We start from the raw sequence: 27004 nt of genomic DNA, 5'->3' as shown, positions 1-27004 counted from the left end.
GGGGCCGCCCCACCTTCTCCCTGTTGAGGTGCATGAATCATGTGACAATGTGACCTTTCAATGGGGCCGCTCCACCTTCTCCCTGTCGAGGTGCATGAATCACGTGACTGTGACCTTTCAATGGGGCCGCCCCACCTTCTCCGTGTCGAGGTGCATGCAGATGTACTGTAAAGGGGTGCTTGGTATTCTCTAGACAAGCTCAAAGCCAGGTAAAGACAGATTTAGAATAAAATGTACCTCATGATTGGAATAGCAGAACCAGTCAGAATGATTGTAACCACTGTAAAACAGCAACAATGACATTAGAAGCTACTTTAAAATGTGTCGCAATGGTCAGCCTCTGCTTGACAGCAGCCTGGGACTGCGTGGCAGAGAGTGTTCAGGTCAGGATGGAGATGCACTTCCTTGCAGAGCTGAGAAGCTCTCATTGCATTGGCCTAACCCTCACCTTTCATGAGCTCTGAATTCACACACAAAATACAAAAAAAATCAAAAAGAGACGGAGACCATTGTAAACACCAGACAAACTTTTTATTAACTCAAAAAAAAAATGTTTTGATTTTATAAACACTAGGAAACATCTCAGTCACAGTTCTCTTTGTAATGCATGCTTAAAAATAAAATGAAATTTAAAAAATAACCACCAACCCTACCTTGTTCAAGGTTGTCCAATGGGTTATTAAGAAAGAAGCTAAAGGGAAAGACACCTCAGACGTGGGAGCTTTACACAAACCTTTGGTTTAGAGCAGTAAACACAGCTACACTCTTCAGTCACTTTATATACAATCTTTTGATTTTAAATTAGGTATTGTACGCCAATAGAACACACACCACTTACTAATGAAAAAAAAAACAGCACACACATACAGAAAAACACACGCACGTGTGCCTCTGTGCAAGGCATACGTGTTTCTAACTTGTGCTTAATAAGTAACCCTGAGTATAGTTTAAAATGAAAGTTACATTTTTAGGTTACATGGTGTATAACAAGCAGGAGTGATTTTGTACAGCAGGGCATTGCTGGTTTATTTAACTCCCTGCACGGAAATTCCAGGTCATTTAAAAGTGAAAGAGCCGACACACACAGACGAGACAATTTTAAAAATATGTTCAATATTGGTCATATATTGAAATATTTCTCTCAGAAGTATGTTGCAATAGTAAAAACCGCCCTAGTTCATATATTGGGATACATTCAGATTTCAATTTTAATTTAAAAATGTACTCTGAATATAACAATACTGCAATACATAATCAAAATCTGTTGCAATATTTGATATTTGGCTCATGTAATATACTGAAATATATTTCTTGACATTCTATGCGGGTGGACTGTAGTTCACAATTCTACTTGTTCTCATAGATATTTTTCATTCCCAATTGCATTTCTAAAACCAGCAGCACTGTTCCCAAACAACCCGTTTAGTCTACTGGAGTAAAACCCTCTTCTCATTCAAGCTTTGGCTTTTTCCCTCGGTTTGTTAACAACACTGATTAGAAGAGAACTCAAGAGCGCGGTTCTGTTACAAGGCAGAGGCCTCTCCAGCCAGCCCTCCCAGTTTCACCGTTTAGAAACGCACAGCAAAATAAATCAGAAATGTATCTGAGCCGGGTACAGAACAATGCACATGTAGTCCTGATGGTGTTGGACACAGAGTGCCACTGTGTTAACTGTTGTATCAATTCAAATACTTTTCTTTACGGGGTAGGGCTAACTAAGAACAGGTTCTCTTTTACAGTCGTGACTGTCGTACAGTAAATCAGAGGGTTTGGTAAGAGACGAGGAGCAGCTATTCTTGAATCTGGGTTGTCAGAGCACCAGACCTGACAACATGGAGAATGTCGACACTGATTAACATGCCGTCAGTTAGGCCATGGACCAACATGGCCGTCATCTTCCAAATTCCAAACACGGCACAAGAACTGGGCCGGTACCAGTGCAATAGTAAGCAGTGTAGCAAAATCCTTTTTGAAAATAAAAAAGGATCTCAAAATGTCCTATATGGGTTAGAACAGGGTTTTACACATAAATACTTGTACCGTGCATGTTTGGAAAACGTTATTACATGAACTCAGTGAAAAAAATACTACTATCTAAAACAAACACACAACTACAAAATAAAAGGACAACGTTCCAGTTGTATTTCACACAATGGAACCCACCGGATATACCCAGTGGAGCTCAGCGCCACTGTCCTTTACAAATTACAATATCCTGAGGTAGATCTGTATAGATTGCTTAGAATTTCTTTAAAAAATAAACCCGCCACTTCAATACAATACTAACTAGCACACAGCAGGCACAGACAGGCAGGGAGGGATGCGTTAAAACCGAGTGGAAATGCCCAGGTTGGGGGTGAACTTTCAGAATGATCCTCTAAATGTACTTTTATTGTTGCACTTGATCCAATTAATTGGAAATGCAAATAAACATGGCATTCATAAACAGAGCTGTTTTATATAGTTTTAAGATGAATCAATTCAAAAAGGTACTTTGAGTCTTATTGGTTTAAATTGTTAAACACAGGGAAATACCATGCTCTTTTAAGAAGTATACAGATCAAATACAATGCTGGAGCTGTGTGGGGAGTCTATGTTGTGCTGCAGACCATTTCTAATTCCTTTCACCTCTGGAAAGAAAGCTGCAAAACAGGCAGTTTTTGAAGATCACCTTGTTTTATGAATAGGCTTACAGCTGTGCTTTAGTTCACATCTCAATGGTGTTTATTGTGCAGATCTGTCACGTCTATTTCAACGCACCGTTCCCCATAGTGTCCTGCTGCTCACAACTACCTGTATTAGCCCCACTCTACAGATGACAGACAATAATAACCATCATACAATACAAAACATAGAGTAGTATCTGTACAGGAACACTATACAAAGGAGAGAGTGCAACAATACACAGGGTTTCACAATGTTTGACGCAGCCTGATTGAGGCGGGGGCGGGGGGTCTCCCTTTTAGCTGCCAAACAGATTACTGGCCCTCGTGGCAAAAAACTACATAGAATAGTCGATGAGCCATTTAAACTGTAACAAAACAAGATTGTTCATTGTGACAATAGAGTGTCTATCTATCAATCTCTCTCTATATATATATATTGGCTCTCATTCATTTCTGGATAGTGGATCCAAAATAATGTACCTAATCACAAACTGCAGGCTTAAATATAGGAAACTACAGTTGTTATTGAACCATATATATGGGTATTCACAGCTTTGCAGTTTAATATAGTAATGAAAACTGATGTGTGTTGCACTTACTCTTAAAAACAATAATGCACAGTCAGACTTTTTTTTTTTTTAAAGCAATTTTTTTCACATCTTTGGATAAACAAGCAGGTTTTTTTTTCATTTTCAATACAAAAAAAAAAATCACAAAAAAACACACTAACCTAACAATTTCAGAGGTTCCACTATAAATGTGTCAAAAAGAATTGGGTGGGTTTAGCAAAAGCAACAGGAGCGCTACCAGTGCCCCAGACAGCTCGTGGATCCCAGAGCACGAAGGCAGGCTTATCCCTGAACCCTGCTGCTCAATAAGCATGCCAGGCACCCTTGAATACTTTGCCACACATTGTGAGTGTGAGATCTGTGATCAGTGATATTAGAAGTGTAGTTGCTGCTAATAGGTTCCAGTGGGGATGTGACTTCTACTTGTGATTAGTGATGTGAATAGGGCAGGGCAGCTGGAGTTGAAGGATGATGCTCTGCATGTCCTGAGAGGCAGGCATTGCCAACAATGCAGTGAAAGACGAATGTGCTAAACTAAATCAATCGCCACTTTGTGCTAATAAAAGGGCCTGTCTGGTAATCGGTAGGTCTGCGATTGCTTCACCACGCCCATCCCACCAAAACTCACTAAGTACACAGCCCATTTTGAGATTTCCCTGAGTTTCAGTTTCCTATTTCCTGAGAAAAACATTGCAGTTATAAGGATCTTAGGTTTTCTTTAAAATATACAAAAATACAGAACAAATATTTATATTAAAGATAAAATGCATCTTACACGCATGATTAGTGCAGAGTAACATTGCATTGGTCTTGGCATAGACTGCTCCCAAACTGGGGGAAGATGTATTTTGTGGGTCGGAGAAATCAAATAAAAAGTGTGGCTGAAATAATAATAATAATAATATTAATAATTATAAAAAAGTAAGGGAACGACTGCACGTTGACAGCGAGGCAGCTTTTGAAACTTTGGATTAGAAACCAGTTTCCTGAATCATGAATTGATCGTGACTTGAGCCTCGTCATTGTGTCTGGACAGAGAACAAGCAGGGAGAATGAAAGCCAACATAGGAACAAATAAATAATGATTTAAAGCATTTCAAAATGTTCTGAAAAAAATAAAAGTTAAAAGTTAAATGTGATGAAAAGCCCTGTGCTCCTCCTGAAACAGGCAGCTCTGCATGCTAAACTGCCCAGACCAGACAAGCCAACCCATCCACAAACTGGGATTGCCCATCAAGGACAATGCATTAGACAACTCAAAGTGATTTGCAATCTTGAGGTCAATTCCTGCACACTCCTTTTGCCCACAAGATGGCCAAAAGCAGTTTCCAGATCACATCCTGCAATCCGCAAATGTAAACTACAAAACATTAGAACACCGAGTGCCATTGCGGGTTGAAGCAATGCTGAATTTAGAAAACGAACTTCCATGTTTCTGTAGGTTTGTTCTGTTTAATGCATCATGTACTGCTTGGTAACTTTGCAACAGCAGACACGCAAGCCAAAGCACATCACGCACAAAGGCAAAGGCGAGCTTTAACCTGGCACTGCTACGTTGCATCGCTGAAACTTGACAATTAGCAAAACTGGTTTCACCCCGCTTCTTCTATCCCTGTGCAAAAGCAAAGCAGATCAAGCCAAAACGGAGTCCAATTTAACCAATCAAAACATTCAGATTCTCCAACATTTTTAACCGAAGGGTATGGCTATGTAACACAACACAAAACATTCATTTGGCCCTTATACAATCAATTGAACATATGTGGCTATCAGCAAATTACCAGTCACCACCTACAGACACAGGAAGGCCTGGCTGAATCAACCATCTAGATCATACATGGATTGATTTATAATGGCTTCAATCCAAGAACTCTGCATCTGTATTGGTGGTACTGTACTGCAGCAAGGTGTAACAGTCAAGTTGATATTTTTTTTCTATACTGCCTCAACCAGCCTGAAACTCTGCTGAAAATGCAGATGGCCAGTCGTGTCCAACAGTACATCATATCATAAAGTGACCAGGGCTGTGTTCAACATACACACATTTACCGGACGCGAACCTCTTCAGCGCTTTAGCGGATGTTTCCAGCCAACAAAGGAAAAAAGTTCAAGAACGTTTGCGTAATTTAACCTTCCCCAGATTGTCCATGCTTTTAGGGACTGCTGGAATTTTACATTCAACTTAGGATGTGCCAGATAGATAATTTTTAAAATAGATTTTTAAGCCTTGGTCAACACATCTTGCTTGCATATGTACGTGTTTAGTATACTAAAAGGATAATATTGTAAAAAATAAAATAGAAACAACCACAATAGGGTTTAAAATGTGCAGTAACACATGAGGCATCAATGTTAAAAATTTCACAGGGTCTCTTGTTCACTTTAAGAATGGTTCTTAAAAGATAATCAAATAAAGCAACTGTGAAGAACACCTTATACTGACTGTTACACCTTAAAACAGTACCTAAAAACAGCCGTTATTTTCAAACCTGAGGTAGTTCCAAAAGCAGCTAAAAGATCAATAGGTTATTGTCTCTGAAGTTGATCCTTTCCGGGTCCCGTGAGAAACTGGCGCTCCTACTCCGAGCTGCCCCCTGCCCCGCTGTGATGTCATCACGTTACTCCAAGCTCTCCAGCGGCAGGGGGGCTTGGCTCTGCTCTTCCTCCTCCCCCTTCACAGAGGCGGGCTTTCCCTGAGAGCTGGGCGATGATTGTTGTGCTTTGATTGGACAGTTGGCCACCATGTGGGTGATGCTCTGGCAGAAGTGGCACTTCTTGGGCTGCGGGGGGAGCTTGCACTCCTTGGCATGGTGATCCAGCCCGCCGCAGTTATAGCACCTAACAGGAACAAGAACAAGAAAGAGTTAGACACACTCAGACCGCCTGCAACAAGATTAGAAACTGAAGCTTCTAGCATTCCTAACAAGTGTTCACTGAAACTGCAGCTGTTTCAATTACACTCCAGTGTGCACTTATTTCTGTGTAAGACAATTACAGAAATATTAAAAGAAACTTAACTGACTACGTCTTTTCCAATGTTTTCAGTACAGGGATGGAAATAAGACTCCCATTGCACACAGTTTGATCCATTCCTGGTTTTACTATTTTAACTCCTTTAATAAGACACACCTGAGCTTGTTACCTGTATGCTGTGGCTAATCAAGCTGGTAGTAAAACCTGGAATGTGTGAAACTGTTATGCAGTAGGAGTCTTATTTCCATCCCTTTAGTATTTCTAAATCCAGCACTATTGAGTGCTTGATAGTTATGGGTGAAAGACCACTTCACCTGTCAGAGCTATTAAAACCAGAGGGAAACAACTCACTGGGGGCTATTTTAATGGTCTAAACAATGGTGGATCTTAATACCACCCTTTCAGACCTCATCTCACAGTATATGTCGTAATACTAAAGAGGGCAGTATTAAGATCAGGTGTGACTTGTTTACCAGATTAGCACTAATCGTGGACTACCTTAATGAAAACATTAGATTAATCTACGATTAGTGCTAAGGTCTGTGGCAGCAGTGTGGAGTAGTGGTTAGGGCTCTACTCTTAACCAGAAAGTCGTGGGTTCAATTCCAGGTGGGGACACTGCTGCTGTACCCTTGAGCAAGGTACTTTACCTAGATTGCTCCAGTAAAAAAAAAACAACTGTATAAATGGGTAATTGTATGTAAAAAAAAAAAAAGTGATATCTTGTAACAATTGTAAGTCGCCCTGGATAAGGGCGTCTGCTAAGAACTAAATAATAATAATAATAATAATAATAATAATTTTTTACTTCATTAAAGAAGTCCAACTACATTGCTTTCTCTCGTTACAAATAACTGTGCTCCCCTTCACACACCACCAGATGGCAGTGTGCTCCCAATGTATTCAACCAGGTTGAGTCTCACTGTCACACCGATTCCACTGTGTGGTATATGAATCAATACTGTATCAATCCCTGCGGTTGCAATGGGTATAAATTAACAATAAAAAATCAAGACTAAAATAGTTAGCTACAGAATAAACTATAATCGCAGCTACACCTGCAGATGTGGCTGGGATCAGGGACAAAAAAGCAAAACTAGGACGACACTTCAACTCATTTAAGCACATTTGAAAACGCAGCATTCAGATCCAGAGATCCAAACGCAGCGTCCCATTCCCACACCCCGCACTGTTAAACTACACTCAAATAGAGCGCTGGCATTTTAAACTGGAACAGAAATATAATCTGCCAATGGGGCAAATGGGATTGAGTAGCAGCATAGAAACGGAAATAACGCGGGTAATATAGTCGCTCTGTATTTTGTGACAATCTCACTTTTGCATTGAGATTGTGTCCCTATAAATCAATAACTGGGGGGTTGTTTAACTTCTGTACGATGCTAATAAGCATACGCTTGATTTCATTAACACTGTGTATGCGATTCACAGACACACTAAAGATTCATTGAAAAAAGTCATGCTTAGGTAACAATTGCCAGGATGTTTTAAAATGACATGACCGTTTAAAAATACCACACATACATGCTGAACCAGATTGCTTGTATTTATCCTCCCCTTCTCCCCTCTTTTGCCCAGACGAGTCCAGTTGTTATTGATTGCCTCCCTTTCCATTCTCTGGTGTGCATGTGGCTGGGAAGATCTCTTGGTGTCTCTGATCTTACAACGATTGACCCCCGACCTCTGACCCCCTCCCCCGGCTCCCCTCCTCACTCTGCAGTTGCCATGGCAGTGCTAACCCCTGACCTCTCTCAGGCAGCTACATCTGTCATTAATTAAATGGACAAAATCCCTTTTCAAACAAGCTGTGCATCAGCCAGGGCGCGTTGATGAGATCATTAGGACTGGATGTGGGGAAGGGTTTAACACTCTCGACCCTGCGGACCGGTGTGGAAGGCTCAGAGAGAGCTCAGCACTGCTCACAAGAGTACATGTTTGTATTTCTTTTCAGTGGAAGACACTGAAGCTCTTTCACCTATTACCCAGTTCAGTTTTGTTTGTTTGTTTGTTTGTTTCAACCAGGAACTAAAAACTTGTTTTAAATATACATTGTTTTCCAGTTTAAACAGTGTGCAGCTGCAGTAATTGCTGTACAGTCAACGTTCATCACAAGACTGCAATATAAGTTACAGAAACGAAAACTGGGGGTGTTAAGGGTGCTTGAGACCCAGGGTTGAAAACCTCTGTCTCAGGGTCATCTTGCTGTGATGTCACTTAGCGTTGGAACAGTTAACAGGCTACCCAAAATGACAAAACGTGATAAAAAAAAAAGCATTCATTGAAGATTACAAATCACTCTGTACTAAAACTGGACTCCAAATTGGATTACCATGATACAAACGTCAATTTATAAGCACCGGTTTAACGATGAACACAGACAACAAGCTCAAGTGTGTTTAATTAAGCTCAAACTGCTATGTGATGGGAGTTTAATGCAGTATAAAACACAGAGACTCTTGTGGATGTTTCGAGCCTTCCTAATGTATTCAAACTCTCCATATCAATAATTGGAAATGATTTGGCCAGCAAGCAGTGTGGGGGTTGGGTGTGAGGCTGCAGGGCCAGCAGAGTGATTGAGAACCAATGTGAATCAATCAGCCTATTGATTCACACACACACACACACAACCCCGAATCCCAATATCACTTTCCTTTTCTTCATGAAATAAAAACACACACACCTTATTTAAAATGTAATCATTCTTTAAAATAGCGCAGATGATAGCTGAGGGATGCTGGCACCAGAGAGAGAGAGAGAGAGAGGAGAGAAACCTGAATTCCCTCTTCATTCAGTCCTGTGCTGGGTTGGGTTTGTTCTGTGACCTGGACTGTACTCCAGTTCACTCGAGTCTAGGCTGAGACCATCTTACTCATTACAGCTACAAATACAGCTGTATGCATTTCAGTAGGTTGATACCGACAGCATTTCATGTATTAACTTGATACAGCATGTACTGCAACAATGTGATCTGTATAAAACCACAGCTGGTTTCACAGCACTAATCCTGGACTATTTTGTCAAACTAATATTAGGTAAAACAGCCAAAACAAAATCAGTTTTGAAATGTTCTTTTGCCCTTTAAAACCTCATTCTGTGTGTATACTAGCTTGACAGATTAGTGGCAAGCAGAAAAAAAAAAGGGTGGAATATAAACAAGCCCAAAAGACTAAATCTAACACTTAATGTATTAAAAAAAAAAAAATCCAGAATCAACTTCGTATACAATTCCCTATTCTTATTTACCTCCAGGGTCTTTCACACCACTCCCTTTTTTTGATTAGTTTAATAAATAATTTTCTCTGAAGGGAAAACACTGCACTGTTAACCCTTTAAAGACACGCTTTCTCCAGGTAATATGTCGACTAGGGGAAGCTGTGCTGGAGCTTATACAAGCAGTACAACAGGGGCTATTTTTGGCAATACAGTTTAATAGGAATAGCTGAATATGTATTACGAACTACACGATCGGATACAGATTCAGAGACAGGGCTACTCGATAGAAAATGCATTCGAAGCGGAGCTGTGAAACAGGGCAACACAGAAAACGGATTTGAAATCCTTAGGCACTGCCACCCCTTGAAGCTTCAAGCCCCAGAGTTGGAGGAGTTTCCACCTCGTTCCATTCACAAACAACCCGTACTAGTGGGACACCCAGCAGTGTTTCCATGCTTCCAGTCCTAAAGGCAGCCCGCTTTACCTCTGCAATCGCCTATTCCCGACACCTCCAGTCTGTCCCCCTGCCTCTGGGATACTCGTCTGTTTCCACGCCTGCACACTGCTCCCTTTAAAACCACTGTAACAAATGCATACCGTCAGTACTCTGTTCAAACACTTGGGCGGAAAGGCTGGGACACTTTCCCGACAGAATTGCTACCTGGACCTGGAAATCCTAAATGTTTAAGGTGACTCACAGGAAGTTAGAAAAGGGAGTTCCAAATGCTACTGGGAGTTGGAGTTCTTGGGGTGGCCAAGCAGCCTTTGTAAGCCAAAAAACGAATCTCTCTTTCTCTTAAGAGTCATGTGACTATCAGGGGAAGTGCTGTGAAGGAAGGTTCTTAAGAATAGGAGGTAGAGACTAGGAGTGAACCCAGGTTCAGAGATCAATGTGCTGAGCTGCACTACCAGAGCAGACAGACAAGACTTAACATTACTCAGCTCATTAACAAAGCTTTGCCTGCCTATCCACGTCCCATCAGCAAACTATTCGGGAAGACTGTGTAGCATGAGACTGTTTGGAACTGCAATTACCACTAATGACCAGAAGGGGTCAGAGTCTTCAACCATTGGGTGCCAATGCAAGAAACTGCTGGGGAGTACGTCAGCGAACTCAAAATGATACCGATGCAGTGACTGAGAATGTAGAAGGTTTACTAGTTTACCACCACACTGCAGCAGTGTCAGCCCATGCTTTCCCGGGCGGTCTGGTTACCTGTCTCCTTTGGAGCGGCGCTTCTGGATGCTCTTGCCCTTGGGGCGTCTCTCGCTGCCCACGCAGAAGGCCCCGGCGGGACCCATCACTCTCAGGGACTCCAGCCCCTTAGCAGACTTCTTGAAGGTGAACTCCACTGCCTCGCCCTCCTTCAGGCTGCGGAACCCCTCCATGTGCAGCTTACTCTGCGCGAGAGGGAGGGAGAGGGGGGAGAGAGAGAGGAGTCAGACACAGAACTGCACTAAACATTTTACATAATTATTTTTGCAATCACTCCAATGTTGTCGAGTACATTAGCCAGTACTCGGTGTCTCTATATAAATAAGAGGTCATCTAGTGATCTGTAAACACATTTGCTTCAGTTTAGCAGGCAATACCTTGCTGTGCATGAGACAGCTAGAACTGCACAGCAGCTCCTGATCTCAAAGAGCCTTAAAGTAACTGTAGCTCACACAGTAGATCCACAACATGTCTCTGCCTTGCACATCATTTCACTTTATAGTCGGAAACGTGCAGTTTTGAAAGACGCACATGTTATAGCAAACATGGATTTCCATTTGAAAACATGGTAATCTGGTACTACACTAGGTTTTTGACTGTCTTGTACTTCCTGGGTCATTTCACCTGGATAGTGCAGTTATCCCTACCCCCTCACAGGCATCTTTCCTGACAATAACCAATCAGCTGCTTCCTCTAGTGACTGACAGGCTTTCAGCCAGCAACATGCTTTGACCCAGAAGAGTCGCTAACTTCAAAACTATGGCTGAAAATGCAGTCACCCTTTTTCATACATGTATTTATATTCATGCAAATTATTTGTTGAATCATGAATTAGTCATTTAGCAGACACATTTATCCAAAGCAACTTACAGAGACTAGGGGGTGAACTATGCACCATCAACAACTGCTGCTGCTGCAGAGTCCCTTACAATAAGACCTTAGTTTTACATCTCATTTGAAGGAATGTGTATTATGCAATTACACATTTTAAGAATGTATGCAGCAGGGTCACAGACTTCAATAAGTAATACTTTTTGTAATGCAATATTTGTATTACTGATTTATTTCTATGTTAGTTGCATTGCCTGTATCTTTGCCAGTAATACAAGAGCCTGTTTTACTGGGTATGTCCACAAGGGGGCAGAAGTTCCACTGTAATAACTGTCCAGATCATAGCTTTGCCATCCACAATAAAGCAAGGGAACATTTGGTTCAATAGGGAGCTTGAATCCAATCAGCCATTTCATCTCAATTAAACAGTGCGGTAATAATACTTGCTATTGAGGCTCAGAGCAAAATATTCATGACTGGCTGTTGCACCTCTTTAACCCTCAATAACACGTGCAAAAAAATGGACAATTTTCTCACCTTCTTCAGCGCTACAGATAGTGTATTTGTACAACGTGTGTCAGTTTCTATTGAAACAAAGGCTCTGTAATGGAAAAAGGCTTCATGTACTAATGTGATAAGGAATTCAGTACATTTTTTTATTTGTATAGAAAATACTTATTTTACTTTGATTTAAATATACTGCCCTTTAAAAAAACTAAACCTCAAACTAGTTAAAAGTGAGCACTTCAAATGCTCCACTAGTATCACTGGGCTCACAGTTTAATCCTTTACTCAGGGAGAGCTCTCTGCTCTTAAGAGATTACACAAGTAGCCTCTGAAATTAGGGTTCAGCTCACAAAAAAAAACGGTCAACTTGACCACCCTCTACAGAGTGTAAACCACCTTCTCTATTGCCTTCCACAGCCTTCTTCATGCAATCTAAGTATTACACAGAAATCACAACAAACAAAGAGGATTCCCTCCTTTTCACAACGTTTCGGACGCAATTCACTGTCCCTCCTTAAATGAGTCCATCTGGTCAGCCTAGCGCTGACCACCAACGGAAAAGAGGTAGGGGGGGAGGGTGCATTCTTGGAATATTTAAGGGAAGAGAAAACAAAAAGTGGAAGGAACAGATGGAAGTTGACTTTAAAAGTAACATATCGACTGCCTTTCCCCTCTCCTATGGTCAAAGGAACCCTGTTTTGAAAGAAGCTCAGGGCTGATGGGTCATTAAATGATTCCTGAGAGGAGTGGGTACTACTGTCTGCTTTAAATACATTAAAAAGATTCTGGGCTCAGCCTAGAGTTTTTGTGAATGAATGACCAGCCTCCCCTTCCTCTCTCCCCATTCACAAAACTGTTACTCAGTAACCCAGATCACATGATCACCATGACAATGAGGGCCATTCTTCTGTGCGTGGAGGCACAGTGTCACAGTGGGGTGGGAAAAAAATAAACTGCCAAATTAGTTACCTTTTTGTTTTGTACCATAGTCTAACTAGGCCTCTTATTTTCAGTATTTTTAGTCTAGATTTTAAAGAAAGTTCCAATCCATCATGTTCTTTTACTTTATTTGTTACAATGCAGAAATATATGTGCGATGAATGTTTTTTTATAAAACGGGAAATGATACTGTAATCACTGTATTATCATCACACAGAAAGCCATGCATCCAGGGTATAATTCCCCTCACTTACATCCTTTACACATCAGGTGAGCTTTTAAATACGATGGCCATTGCATTGGGATGGAAGGTCTACCATTTCTATATCCTTATCTCATAACTGAACAGCCCTCTGATCACATGTTTAAGTGCCAATGTAAAGGGACGAAGGCTGGGCATGAACCAGCGATCCTGCACACCAGCGTAACCACTATGCAAAGAGCCAGGCTCATCTGCATTCAGGGTTATTGAGATTTTAATCTCACTGACGGGACACTGCATCACTAAACACTGCCGTTACACCAGCAAGATATGCAGGAATAACCTTTAGGAGATATATACGTACATAAATATTTACTAATAAATACATGCATTTCATTTATTTTATTGTTATCCTTTGAAGCCATCATGGTGATCAAAAAATTATAAAAGAATGAAGAATCCTAAAATAGAGCAAATACAAAGAGCCGGGCCACTTGGATGTCCTCTTAGATGTCCTCAGCCCCCGGCCATCTGGAGCCTGCAATACCCCAGGATATTGAGACATGCTAGCTTCCCTCCGAGCCGGGAGCCTGCAATACCCCAGGATATTGAGACATGCTAACTGGCCGTGTCACTGTGCAGTGTGATCCAGTGTCCTGCTATCAATGGGTTAGAGGCTGGGTAAGCAGTACGCTCCAGTATAGTGCACCCACACCCTTTAGAACTGGAACCCTTCACTGTAGAAGGTTTTCCGTATGGTTTCTGGGTCCTAGAGTTTTACCCAATAAGCCACTGAACAGAATTTCGAAAATTATCATTAACACAAAAATGACATTTCAAGTTGAAATCCCTTAACAATCTGCTAACCCTGAAAATCTGAACCCCAAACTACCAGATGTGTTCAATTCAAAAGCGAGAAGAGAATAAGACACTTTCCAAATTGAGCTATTTTAAAAAGGAAAGTCTTTTTAGCCAAATTGTCTATTTCCTGTCAGCCACACATCCATCATGAGTGCCGCTGGACTATCAGAGAGGTGGCTGGCAGTGGAATGCATTGGAAACGATAAGCGTTTGCAGTCATTGTTTGCTGGAGTCACGGTCCGCTGTTTCCTTCTCCTATTGTGCCCAGCCAGCGGTGATCCATTCCCTTTATTTCACATTTTTAAGCCCATTACTCCCCTGCTGTGCAGAAGGAAAGCCGTGTGGTCCTTCTGTTATGATAATCTTAAGAGACTGCTTTTCACCACAGTACTTCTGTACAGCTAAATCAAAGGGACATTATTACAACTATATAAAAACTATACATCTCACTCTACACAACCCACTGGACTGCAAACACAGTTACATACATTGAGTCCTGTTCACAAAGCATATATATTAACATTCTATTGGGTCAAACTGAGAATAAACTGACAACCCTCTCTGACAACCCTCTCTGAAATTAAAAAAAAAAAAAAAATTAAATATTCAAAATGGGTCTTAAAAGATGACAGGCCTGAACACAAATCCTTAACATGGTCTCTTAAAGATTGTGGAATATAGAAAGAAACAGACCACACAACACCTTTGACCATTACTGAAAATCAAAAAGATGCAGTGGCTTAGAGAAAATAAAATGATTAAGTTTAGATGGCATACCTACAAATGACAATAAGTATTACCCATCAAATAAAATACTGTAGCAAGTCTGGTTTTTCTCTACTGAGCACACAGATGGAAACGCTTCTTTCTTTTAGTGCTACTAGCATGCGCGGTTGAACTGTATTTTCACTACCGAACCCAAGTTTGTATTGTAGGGTAGTCTTTGGTTAACAAGTACGGCACACTGACACATGCTCCCCAAAATCAGCATCCCTTTAACCCCTTCAGGTACACAAGGAATTGAGCGCTTGTTCAAACGGTCTCCTTTTCAAATACATTTGAGAGCTACTCAAGCAACACAAGGTAACAATTTGGAAGACCAGATCCAACCTGTCAGTGAATTTTAAACCCTGTTTCTGGGACACATATCTCTTGTACCTTAAAGGATTAAAAGGGGTGGAGTGGTGGGGGGGACACTGTTCAATAGATGAGGCAGGGATTTCAATATTAGCAACAAGGGGTGTGTCTGTGCAGTGACTAGTTATTAAACAGAATTCCTTGGTGTCAGTAATCCATTTTTCTATAGCTTGGCCTGCAGCATGCTGGAATGTATCAGAGGTTGCTTGTGTACATCCTCTTAAGGTAGTTTCAGCTGCAGAGAAACCTTTTTTTTTTAATTGCATGAGGCATCACAGTTTTACCTCTTACTACAGATTTAACCCTTAATCTCCTGGACAGCCCTACAGATGAAAGGGGCTTTGTGTTTTTAGTAGAACTCGGTTGTATTCTGGATATAAAAAAACACCCTATAAAATCAAAACCTACATGGGAAATCATAGGAAAAAATTGTTTAATGTACATTCTACATTTGTCAGAATGTTCCCATAGGCATTTAAAAATAGGGTTAAATAAATAAAATGAATATGAAAGAAAAGAATGTGGCTGAATATCTAAGGTACAGGCCTGGGTGAATATATTTTCACAGACACACTCAGAGTTACAATAAACATGTTAGCCACCCAACCCCCAGCAAATCAGATTAATTGCCTCATATCCCGTGTCCATGCCTTGGGTGGTCCTTCAGGCCAGATCCAGGCCTCTTAAGTGCCCAGAACAACAAAGGGCCTGGTCAGCGCGGACCGGTCGCACTGGCTGGATTCCTGAAGTGCCAGAGCTGATCAGGGAGTGGACAATCAGCCTTGAAGCCTGGGAACTGAAAGCCCCTGTCTCACACACTCTAATCAATGGCTGATGGAAGCCTTAAACACACACCAGGCAGGCCGGCAAAGACAGAACACATGGGAGAGGAATTCACAGCCGTGAAAACGACACGGAGGTGAGGCCTTTGTTGTTGTTTACTACTAGATATTCTGAAAAGAAACCTTTTCATGTTTCCAATCATGTGTCTACTGCGCCCCCTCCCTCCTCCACCAAAATAAAATCCTGTCCTGCAAAATCTGCATCAGCCCTTACACAGTAAAAGTATCATTTGTCAACAAGACCCGACCATGAACTAACCGAATTAGCAAATGACTGAATCATGAAATAGCGAAGGGAGCCGTGTACTGCGACCTTTCAGAGGTGGTAAACCATTACGTTAGTATGTGAGGTCAAGAATGGAGAAGAGGATGAGCAAGCCAATACTGCGCAGCACAAACTCCAGTGGCAGATTTCCTTTTGCCTCCCATGGCAGGGTGTACTGAAACTGGACAACACCAGAAACACCTGCCATATCACCGTCAGTGGGGCGTAGGGCTACCAATGTTCTGAAGGTCTATCTCACCATTCCTCAAGGATGCCCTCAACTTGTAATTAGGATAGAAATCTGCAGTCTGTTCTGCTGAGTGACCAATACGAGATTCACTATTCACTGTTTCATGTGAAACATCAGTACAGTCTTGTCCTGCCAACCGAGCTCCTACTATCAGCCCTCTTTCAAAGTCCGTCACATCTGCTGCTGCCCCATCTAGCCAATAATTAAAAATGAATCAGAAATGGAAAGGATGAACGCTGGCACTGGAGAGAGTTCTACTTTAGCAGGCATTTCTAATTTTTCATCCAATCACAGTAGTCTATAAGGAGGGAAGACCAGAGTGGCTGAATGCTACATTGACTAGGCCAGGTCATATAACTTGAATCTGAGGAATGTTATCAGTTATAGATACCACACAACAGAGGAAGAGATAAGAGGCTGATTGCACAGCACTTGGATGACCCAGACGATGTGTAGTCCACAAGCTTAGGGCTAATTTAACCTTTTAGTTTTAACCAGCTGTATTATGCAGTGTGGAGTAGTGGTTAGGGCTCTGGACTCTTGACCGGAGGGTCGTGGGTTCATGCCCAGATGGGGGACACTGCTGCTGTACCCTTGAACAAGGTACTTTACCTAGATTGCTCCAGTAAAAACTCAACTGTATAAATGGGTAATTGTATGTAAAAAAATAATGTGATATGTGATATCTTGTAACAATTGTAAGTCGCCCTGGATAAGGGCGTCTGCTAAGAAATAAATAATATACGATGTGAAATTGTGTCAAGTTTATTTTTAGTTCTAAGACAGTAGTCCAATACAAGACAACTATTTTAAATACAACAAAACCTATCCACTTTTTGTGAATATACCATTTATAAAAGGACCCTTTAAAATAGTTAAATACAGCAGCTGACATATTATAAATCAATATACAGCAGGAAAAAATGTGCTTAAAAAAAAGAGGGGGGGGGGGGCTCCAAGTCGTGATTGAGGATTAGCTCAGGCTTTGAAATCTAGAAAAGCTACACTTACAAAACGTCAGGCTACTTTGTAAAGCCAAGTGAATGAAACTGCGTTTGAAACTGCAGTCACAAACAAATGGGGCAGCAGCAGGGGTCCCCCTACATGCCCATTGTCTCCTCTGAGATAATGCCATCATCACACCACCCTCCATTTACATATGCATGCAAGCCTGGGGGTGGCATGAATGTGTAAGAAATGTTTTAATCACTTGATAACAGGAACCTGAGATCAATGGTGAGGGGGGAGGGGCGCTTTATCTCCCTTCTGTCACTTCTTATCTGAGGAGACTGGAATTCAATATCTGGAAGCCTACTTAAAGAGAGACGGGAAACACAGCATCCCTTTTGATTTTCGTTTGAATTCACAGATTTGAACTTTCTGTCTCCAGTAACGTGCTCCCCGTCTGGACATTGCACTGGGTTCGAAATAGAGGTCAATATTTTCAGTGGTTAGTCTTCAACAGTTCAGATAAATAGCAGTTAAAAGAAGAGTGGGAAGCAAAGATATGAAAACCACTCCCTACCTCTTATAGGATTTATTAACAGTATCACTGGTCGCCTTTAAAGTGCTAACCAAGGTTTCTTTGAAATCCATTTCCTTAACCCTTATTATTAGTTATTATCATTATTACTACCCTCTTTTATTGTGCAGAGAATCTTCTAGTTCACTTCATGTATGCGAAGGCTGTAAATGAAACGGTAACAGAAAATAAAAAAAAAACGTTTATAACCGAAAACGACCTGTTTTATGAGGCATTGATGTTCAAAGTTTTCTCTTTTAAATAGATATAAAAGTGTAAAACACATGCTTAACAGTGTAAACCGTAAATAACGGTTTACACAAACAGCTGAAATGTAAATCTAATAAACGTAACTGTACAGCCTTAAATACAAGGCTCGAAGTTAGCGTATATTTGGTAGCATTTTGCTATCCAAAACTCTTCATTTGCTACTCTTTTTTTTTTTTTTTTTTTTTTTTTAATGCAGTAGCATTTTTCTGATATCTTACGATGTTGACATGACCGACGCTGAGTGAATACAAACACAATTACCGGTATTAGTTGTTTCTCTTTATTTTGTAAACACGTATATTATTAGTATCTATCATTTGTAGATGACTGAGGTTTGATACGCACGAGGCCCACAGCAAATCGTATTGTTTAGACAGTGGAGTACACATCCCTACAGTAGCAGAACAACGTGGATACAATTTCAAGGTATGAAGTTTATTTTATAGACCAAAGGTCAAATGAAATAACTGTTAAAAACATTACGATTTTATACGATAACGGACATGACATTATGTTTATTCAGTGTCTATAAAATGTAATCCTGTCATGGAGAATGGCTGCTCCTGTTTTGTTATCATGTTAACCCTAGTTTCACCCACGTTAAAAATTAACACATAATAGGTAGATAAATGATTACTTTATCAATTGTGACTACGAAAAAACAAACAAACAAAAACAACACAGGAGCAAACAGAAAGTTACCATGATCCAAATAGACGCTTCCTTGTTTTATCAGTACGAACAATAGACGAAATAGTCTTGAGCTGCATTAATTTTTCTTACTGTTTTATTTTTATAATAGCTTATCACTACCTTGCGTAGTTCTGTTTAACTAGTGAAAATGTGCTTTAACAAACAATGTTATACAAACTATAACTTACACACATAGCTAACTAATATCACTGTTTAATAAAACTAAGAAAGCGGTTTTTTTCTTAGTTGACATCCCTTATTCTGTTATTACTTCTTAGTTAATTTTATTTTTAATTGCATTTAAAAACGCAGTAAAAGGCATGGTGCGAGCTGACATATTTATGAGCAAACCAGTTAGTATAACACATTGCATGAATCATTTAAATGTAGCGCTACCGTGCTGGAATTAGCTTTCATTTTCAAAACAGCTCGACTGTGACTGTAATCATATAATTTATAAGGTCATACTTTCAGGATTCAACGATAATGTGGCAAAGATACATTTCGACAAGGAATTGCATTAGTTCCATTACTTAGTTGAACACAAGGTGGTTTCAATAAATACTTTATGATTTAAATATAGGCCTAGGCCTACTATGTGATAGTTTGGGATCGCCAGTCTATTAAACAGTAGGTAGGTATTTATTTTGTTGATTTACATATATAATTATTAGTTGAATAAACTGCTATCGAAAAAGACCATTTTGCTACCTACCTTTCCAGACAGGTAGCAAATCCTCTCTACTGTCTCAAAGTTAACTTCTAGCTGTTAAACATACGCAAACATTTCAAATGTGAAACTTTAGTTACAACGCAGCATCCTGGGACCTTTGGTGTAGCTCACAGCGTCTGTCTGCAGCTATACCACTGAGTGAGTTTGACCTACAGCACATTAGATCACAGGAAGCTGTAGCAACTTCCGCTTTGTCTTTGAATGACCTGCATGTTCAGGTGCTATACAATACAAGCAAACAGACCTTCAGCATCAGAAAAGGAAGACCAGTTATAATATTATGAAACATTTCAGCAGGTAGAAGAATGAATATTCATCCATGTGCAGGACGTTTTAATATAGGATTAAAGTTCATTCCATTACACTCACACAGCATTGCAATTATACAGCCCTCCCATATCGCTTCAGAAACAAACAAAAAAAAAAACCCCCTGCAAAACAGAGATATTAAAGCCTCATAGCAAATCCTGACAAACACCCCTACTTGAACACGAGACCAAAACACACCCAATACATGTTTTACAGAGGGCCTGTTGCTAAATAGCTCTAGCTCACTGTAAAACCTGCAATAGGGATTGCGCTGGGCTGTAAACTCTCGATTTTATACAAACATTTGAACCTTTCAGGTACTGTGCGATTGCTCCATGATTGCAGGAGCCTCTGTATGTGCCTGTACTGGGCACCCTGCCTCAGTGTGCAATTTCAGAGGGTCATCCCAGGACAAGGGCAACCACCTAAACTCCCACCTCCTCCGTTCTTAAATAGTCTTCAAATAGGAGGAGTTGTTGCACTGGATCAATGCAAAGACCCCCAATAGTTTTCACACAATTCCCTTTTACTGCTGGAGTTGTAAATGAGTCTTCACTTCTAGACCATGTGCAAATGGCTCCTTGTTGACTATGCTGTAAGGAACTAGTTCAGCACAGTAAAAGATGAATGTGCTTACACACTGCATTACTCGATTTGAAAGTGCATTCATCTCTATCTGATCTGCGCAGGAGGGCAAACACCATAAACCAAGCTACTGGAACAATACAGATACTGGTTTGAAGTACTTGAATGGCAGAGAATGTGCCTTTACACAGACACACTACTTCAGGATTCGTTGTTTTACTACAAGTTGTAATTTGAAGGTTTGGAGAACTGGCTCCCAGATTTTCCTCTAGAGTGACGGTAGCCAGCGTTGAGTCTTGCTTGAGTGTGCTCTCACCCCTGTATTGAAAACACTATAAGTCACCCCTCCTGTTTTAGATATGTACTCTACCCTAGATATGATATCTTTCTCCTGCATTAGCCAGGACTAGAGTAAGCTGGGGTACAAACTTGCATGTGTGCAAGAATCTACAGCAGGGATCAACCACAGCTAGATTTTTGGAGCATTTAACAGCACAGGGGAATCACCCTGGATTGCATAACCATCTGTGCTTGTACTTGAATTAACCCTGAAGAAAAGAGCCCCCGTGCTGTAAAATGCTCTAACAAAATGCAGTTGTGGTTCATCAGGGTATAGATTGATCATAATACCACATTGGTCACTCAGCCCAAAAATGCAACTGGGAAAGGGATGTTAATATTTGGCCAATAGATTTTTTCAATGCATTTTTACATCACTGAAAGAGAACACTATAATGCTTCAACAGTATGAATTCTACAAACAAACAAAGCATTTAAAAAAAAAAAAGATTTTAGAAAAGTGTCAAGTATTTGGCTATCTGTCCTTCGAATGCTAATACGCCCTTTTTAAAAAAAAAATAAGCAAAAAAGATGGCTGTCTACTGTGCTTTTCTATGGGGAAAAAGCATAACTAACATGTTCTGTGAAGTATCTATTATAGAACAGGCTTAAACGTAAATACAATAAAATATATATCTGTATTTAATATAAAAACAAAACAGTTACAATGACGTCAAGTATTTAATACTGGCTTTAGTAGATTCAAAATAATGACATTTGTTTATGAATGTTTTTCTGTTTGGTTGCATGTTATAGTATTGGAGCACAATTATCACAGACACAGAAAGTTCTTTCATAGTCTTCTTTCTGTGGACACTGGTAATGTTAATGCTGTCGGTTCAGAGGTTCTGAAGCAGGTTCCTGTATAGCAGACTGACCATCCCAACACTCAGACACTGGGACAGTCACATCCAACACAAAGACACTGGGACAGTCACAGCAAACACAAAGACACTGGGACAGTCACAGCCAACACAAGGACACTGCCTTGATCCCTGCGGTCAGCGCTGGATCGTAACCCAGAGCCCACAACCATCTTTATAATCCAGCACAACACAATGGACTCTTTTCAAGCTAAACCCATTAACGGTAAAACTGCTTCATTAAGCAGTCAAACCCCACTGTTCTTAACCATTTGAGAGGACTACACATTTAGCGTGTGTAGAAACCTTCAGTATAATAATTCTGTGATCAGTGTCTACCACTTTAAAGTTCATATGAATAATTACGCGGTTACAGATAATCTAAATATGCCCATTTCCATCCGATACAAAAATTAATAATTCCGATGGCTCTAACAATATCATAATCTACTGTATTTCAGAGTTAAAATTGAGCAGGATTGTGGGGTTTTTTTGACAATAGAGCCCTTTCATTATTTAACCCTTTCATAATTATAGGTATGTCCTTCTCAATAGCATGCTTCGGAGTGGATTAAACCCCAGAGATCCAGAAAGCGATTGCCAATAAATACAACAGTCTTTTGCAGAAGTTTCGTTTTTTCTTGTAAGCATGTTTTGGGTTTTTTGTGTGTATGATTTTAAAGCTTGTGAAGTTTACATAATCTATATGTTTTGTTGGACTGATCCGAAACAGATTTCTATAACCAACCCCAGAAACCTTCCTGCTACACAGTTATGTGCAAAACCATCTTGGAGTGAACAGCCATGTTGGAGAAACACCCTCCCAGTGTTATTGAAATTGTGTGATTGTGTGTTGGGACATTGTGTACACCAGTTAACAGTACTGTAGGACAGAAAATAATCCATGTGTATTATTAGTGTATTAGTTACCGTGTTTGAAAGGTGTGTTTACACCTTTAAGTTATGATCAGTACTCACTGGTTCCCCTACACGTATTGGGGTTTGTAGGGGATACAGGAAGTGAGAATGAGAGAAATGTGAGTGAGACTTGTAAGCAAGACTGAACAGCTGCACTGAGCGACACGCCTCCTCATACCGTGTGCTCTCCCAATGAAGCCTTTTGAACCCACGTTTTGTGTATCGACCATTACTACACAAGCGTTACAGTATTACCGCTGAGAATGCATGAAAGGTAAAAAAGAATAGCACTAAATACAATTCTGTAATGACCATTCCTGGTGACTGGTATCCAATTAAGTCCATCTGCTTTAAGCCACATGGTCAAATTGAAGGTAGAGGAATGAAGTGAATCTGACCAACAGCACAGGAAGCAGCAGTTTAAACCTACATTTATAGCGGTGTGCTTGAAAGATCTGCTTTATTAATGTAAAAACATAAAGGACCAAACCATCTTTATTACAATCTTCAATGGGAAAATGTCTAAATGTTTTGAATGATCTTCAGCACATGAAAAAAGGGGGGAGTGACACAGTTTTTTTTTATCTTGTCGTGTCCAGATAAAAATTAGAGCACGGATTGACATCTATTATATTTTACCGGCAATGTGTTTAAAAAACAGGTTCACTTTAGGCCTACTGGCAGATTTCTGTGAAGTGGTATTTGTGGAGACGGTGCGTAACGGTACATTAAACACGCGCTTGCTCAACACCATCGACCCACGATTAAATACGTGATTAGGTTTCAAAAAAACAAATAGGAAATGTTGTTCAAAATATAACGTATTGATGTATATTATAATAATAATAATAATAATAATAATAATAATAATAATAATAATAATAATAATAGCTATTAAACGTGGTGGTATTTCCCTCTTACCTGGTGGACGAAGACGTCGATCGGGGCCTCGAGCGGGGTTCCTTCTCGGTTCGTCATGGAGAGAAAGCCGAAGCCCATCCTCACATTGAACCATTTACACACGCCAGAGCCGGTGAAGACCTGGCAGTCCTCCTCTTCGGTCTTCGCTTCCTCCTCTTCGGTCTTTGCACAACCACCTTAAAATTACACGATACAAAAATAAAACGTTACATTTGTATAGTTGGAACGCGGTGTTCCATTACTACTGCACAGCTTTTGGCTTCCTGTACCGTTTCCTTTTCTCACTCCCGAAGATACATAAAGTGCTAAGGTAAGACCCAAGCGTGTTCGAAAGACGTCATTTGCGTTTGAAAATACCAGCTCCAAAACTGCAGGTAAAAGCCACCATCTATTAATAACATTCACAGACATGAATTAAAGTACAAATTTGTATTAGGAACATCTGTATCCAAGAAAACGTTCTACCGTGTTTGCGTGAGCCTTTTCAAGTCATGTTGGATTCGTACAATGCATATGTTTTGTTGGTTTTAGCCAACAATCCATATAAAACACGTTTACTTGGCAGGATGTCGCTCGCACTGAACACCGCGCACAGCAAGAGTGAACGGTTCAACTGTAAGAGGTCAGCGTACTCGTTTTATTAAGATTAACCACCAAAATGGTTCTGAACTGCACCGATAAGGTTGTTCTTTTAGAGATTTAGAAATCCGGTTGAAGAAAATGAAAAGGAAAGCAATCGAAATCAAAATAATAATGCGCAAATAGATTTTAAAAAATATATATTTAAAATTACAAACCCAATCAAAACCCGCTTGCACAATGTAGCCTATCCTATTTTTTAATCAAGATAATTATATACAATACACACACACACTTTCTCTCTCTTATAGGGAACATATAGTCATTCCCCCAAGCCACATGTACATGTTTTGCATGGAAATGTAAATAACTTTTCATTCAAATAAAATTTAAAAAAAAACCACCCAACCTGTAAATTCCTGGTTTGAAACAGAGCCCATCCTGTTTTTTCCGAAAAATGTAATCCGGAATCCCGAGATATATAGGCTATAGACAAAAAATCCCTCTGCCCCCAATCCAAGAGCCCTCAGAGATGGTACCGCTTCCCGTAACAGCTTTCAAATCAAAAGCTTTGGGGAACAAACAAAAGCTTGGACAACATCTTCACCCCAACAATGGAGGTGGGAGGGCCGGGAGCGATTTTAAAAAAGAATCCCAAAATCTGAAAGACAATAAGGGTGAACCCAACCCCTCCCCATGTACCCCCCCTCCCTTTAAAAAAGACCCCGAGATCAAACCATAAACATTTACAATGGAATCTACCTTCGGCCATGGCTAGGCTTCTCCAGGGCGCTCAGAAATCTTCCGTATTATCCAACAATGCGTAAAACACAAATATCAGGGATTCACTTTTTGAACTCGATTGGCAAAACGAGCACGTATTTTCTCCACTTCCTCTAAGATTGTATTTTTTTGGTCACATACTCTCCCAGTAACCTGCCCCCACCACCACCACCACTACCCCCCACCTTTTGGGAACTCCACGTGACTCTCAATTACACTCTCTTCACTGTTAATTACGCATTCCTGAATGAAGGATACAAAATCTAGCAGTGACCAATCACAGGCAGAGACCACCTAGCAGAATAGCCATGGAAGATCACAACCCCCCTCCTTCCTCTCTGGACAATATTAAGTGACCATCCACCCCCATCCTCCGCCTTTCCCCACTTGGTTGTAACGGTCAATTCGTGCTGAAGTGGTCATTTAAAACATTAAAGATGACCATTCCACATTCCAAACCTTAAAGTCGAAAAGAAAGATTAGGAGGGGTCATTTCCTTTTGAAAAAAACAGTATCCATTTCTTGTGTGTTTGTGTGTGGTTATTATTACAGCAAAGGTACAACGCAGCGTCTTTACATGACATTTACAGCGCAATATACCATGTCCATAATCTTGCATACGGTTTTATATAAACTGTAGCGATTGATAACGTTTTGACACCATTTAATTATACAGAATTAATACAATTAAATCAAATGCATTTCAAAGAGAGGAAACAAACAAATATTTGAACAATTGTATTTTTTATTCAAGACTAATCTGGGTATTTAGAGGTAAATTGTCCTTTGAATGCAATGGGATCAATAATATTGGATGTTATGGACATTTATAGACAATGGGAAACACGATTGTTTTGTTAACGCTTTAGGAATAATCCAACACATCTCTTTATCCATTAGGATAAAAGGGTTTTATTTTTTTTTATTTTTGGAAGCCTAATTAGTTGACCTGTTCAATTAATTACTAACACGAGCAGAGGCTAATACGCTAATTAACTTTTTATTTATCATATTTACGAAATCTATGGTGTTATATCATTAAAATCTTTTTTTTTTAAGTTGGAAGATTCAATGCCATGCTATAATGCTGTTTGTGAAACGTACGGATTAATTTGTGTTTATGGGCCTTTAGCTGTGGATTTTAGGAGAAAGAAGCCAATTTAATTGGCTTTGAATAAGAAAGAGGCAGTGTTTATTTACCAACAGATATGCAATCTCCATTTAGAACAAACGAAAGCATGGCCTACAGCATACAGAAACCTTTTTAAACGCGTGATCAATCATTTAAATGTGGTGTTCCGCTGCTGACTGCTCGATCTATCGCGCGGTACCTGGTTTTAAACACGCTCTGTGGCACTCAGTTGCTTAATTTTTTGGGGGGCTATTAGGCTGCAGGGTGGGGGTGGGGGTAGGGGTAGGGGTAGGGGTAGGGGTAGGGGTGGTGGTGGGGGAGGGGAAGCAGTGACCACAGCAGGTTACATTTTATCAATTGCGCTATTCTCCAATAGTCCGTTTAAATTTGCTGACTAGACAGTAAAATGCACAAGGGAGCGGGATCATTTTAAAAGATTTTAGAAAATTATATTTATATATAAGAGATTTAGAAAATTATATATATATATATATATATATATATATATATATATATATATATATATATATATATATATATAAGGGGGTGGGGCTCACGTCTAATTACGATATATTGACTGCATTTTTTTTTTATTTTTTAAACAAAAAGGACCGTTTTAAATTATGCGTGACACAAATTGTTCACCCGAAAGATATATTTTTTGTCATTCACAAGTACATTTTATTTTGTATTTATTTTCCCTTTTTTTGAGAATATTTGGGAAATAATGTTCAAAGCCCTCAGGACGGATTCGTGCACAGCTGCAATATAGCGCGTGCGTGCACTACGATAACAGATATAATCCGATTGATCCGATTAAAGAATGCTTCTCGATCACCTTCTGCGTCTTCAAATCAAGTTGTTAAGA

The 27004-nt window shown here is 40.1% G+C and overlaps 1 protein-coding gene across 7 annotated transcripts; it reads right to left on the bottom strand.

The window, feature by feature from the left end:
• Positions 1-509: 509 nt before the first annotated feature.
• On the bottom strand, positions 510-25183 carry LOC117413715 (protein lin-28 homolog A). Of its 7 annotated transcripts, none has more exons than XM_058999959.1 (5): positions 24984-25183; positions 23643-23818; positions 10656-10840; positions 9924-10019; positions 510-6073 (listed from the first exon to the last, which is right to left on the bottom strand). In XM_058999959.1, exons 1-5 carry the CDS (start codon positions 24991-24993, stop codon positions 5854-5856), a joined length of 687 nt encoding a protein of 228 aa, XP_058855942.1. In that variant the 5' UTR covers positions 24994-25183; the 3' UTR covers positions 510-5853. The 7 variants fall into 7 exon arrangements, with proteins under 7 accessions (XP_058855942.1, XP_058855941.1, XP_058855945.1 ...); XM_058999958.1 differs by lacking the exon at positions 24984-25183 and adding an exon at positions 24631-24787; XM_058999962.1 differs by lacking the exon at positions 24984-25183 and adding an exon at positions 24108-24182.
• Positions 25184-27004: the final 1821 nt, after the last annotated feature.

Source organism: Acipenser ruthenus, chromosome 25, assembly GCF_902713425.1.
Source record: "Acipenser ruthenus chromosome 25, fAciRut3.2 maternal haplotype, whole genome shotgun sequence".
NCBI classification, from domain to species: Eukaryota; Metazoa; Chordata; class Actinopteri; order Acipenseriformes; family Acipenseridae; genus Acipenser; species Acipenser ruthenus.
Note: the sequence above shows the minus strand (reverse complement) of the source record. Positions and strands in the feature narration are given on the sequence as shown.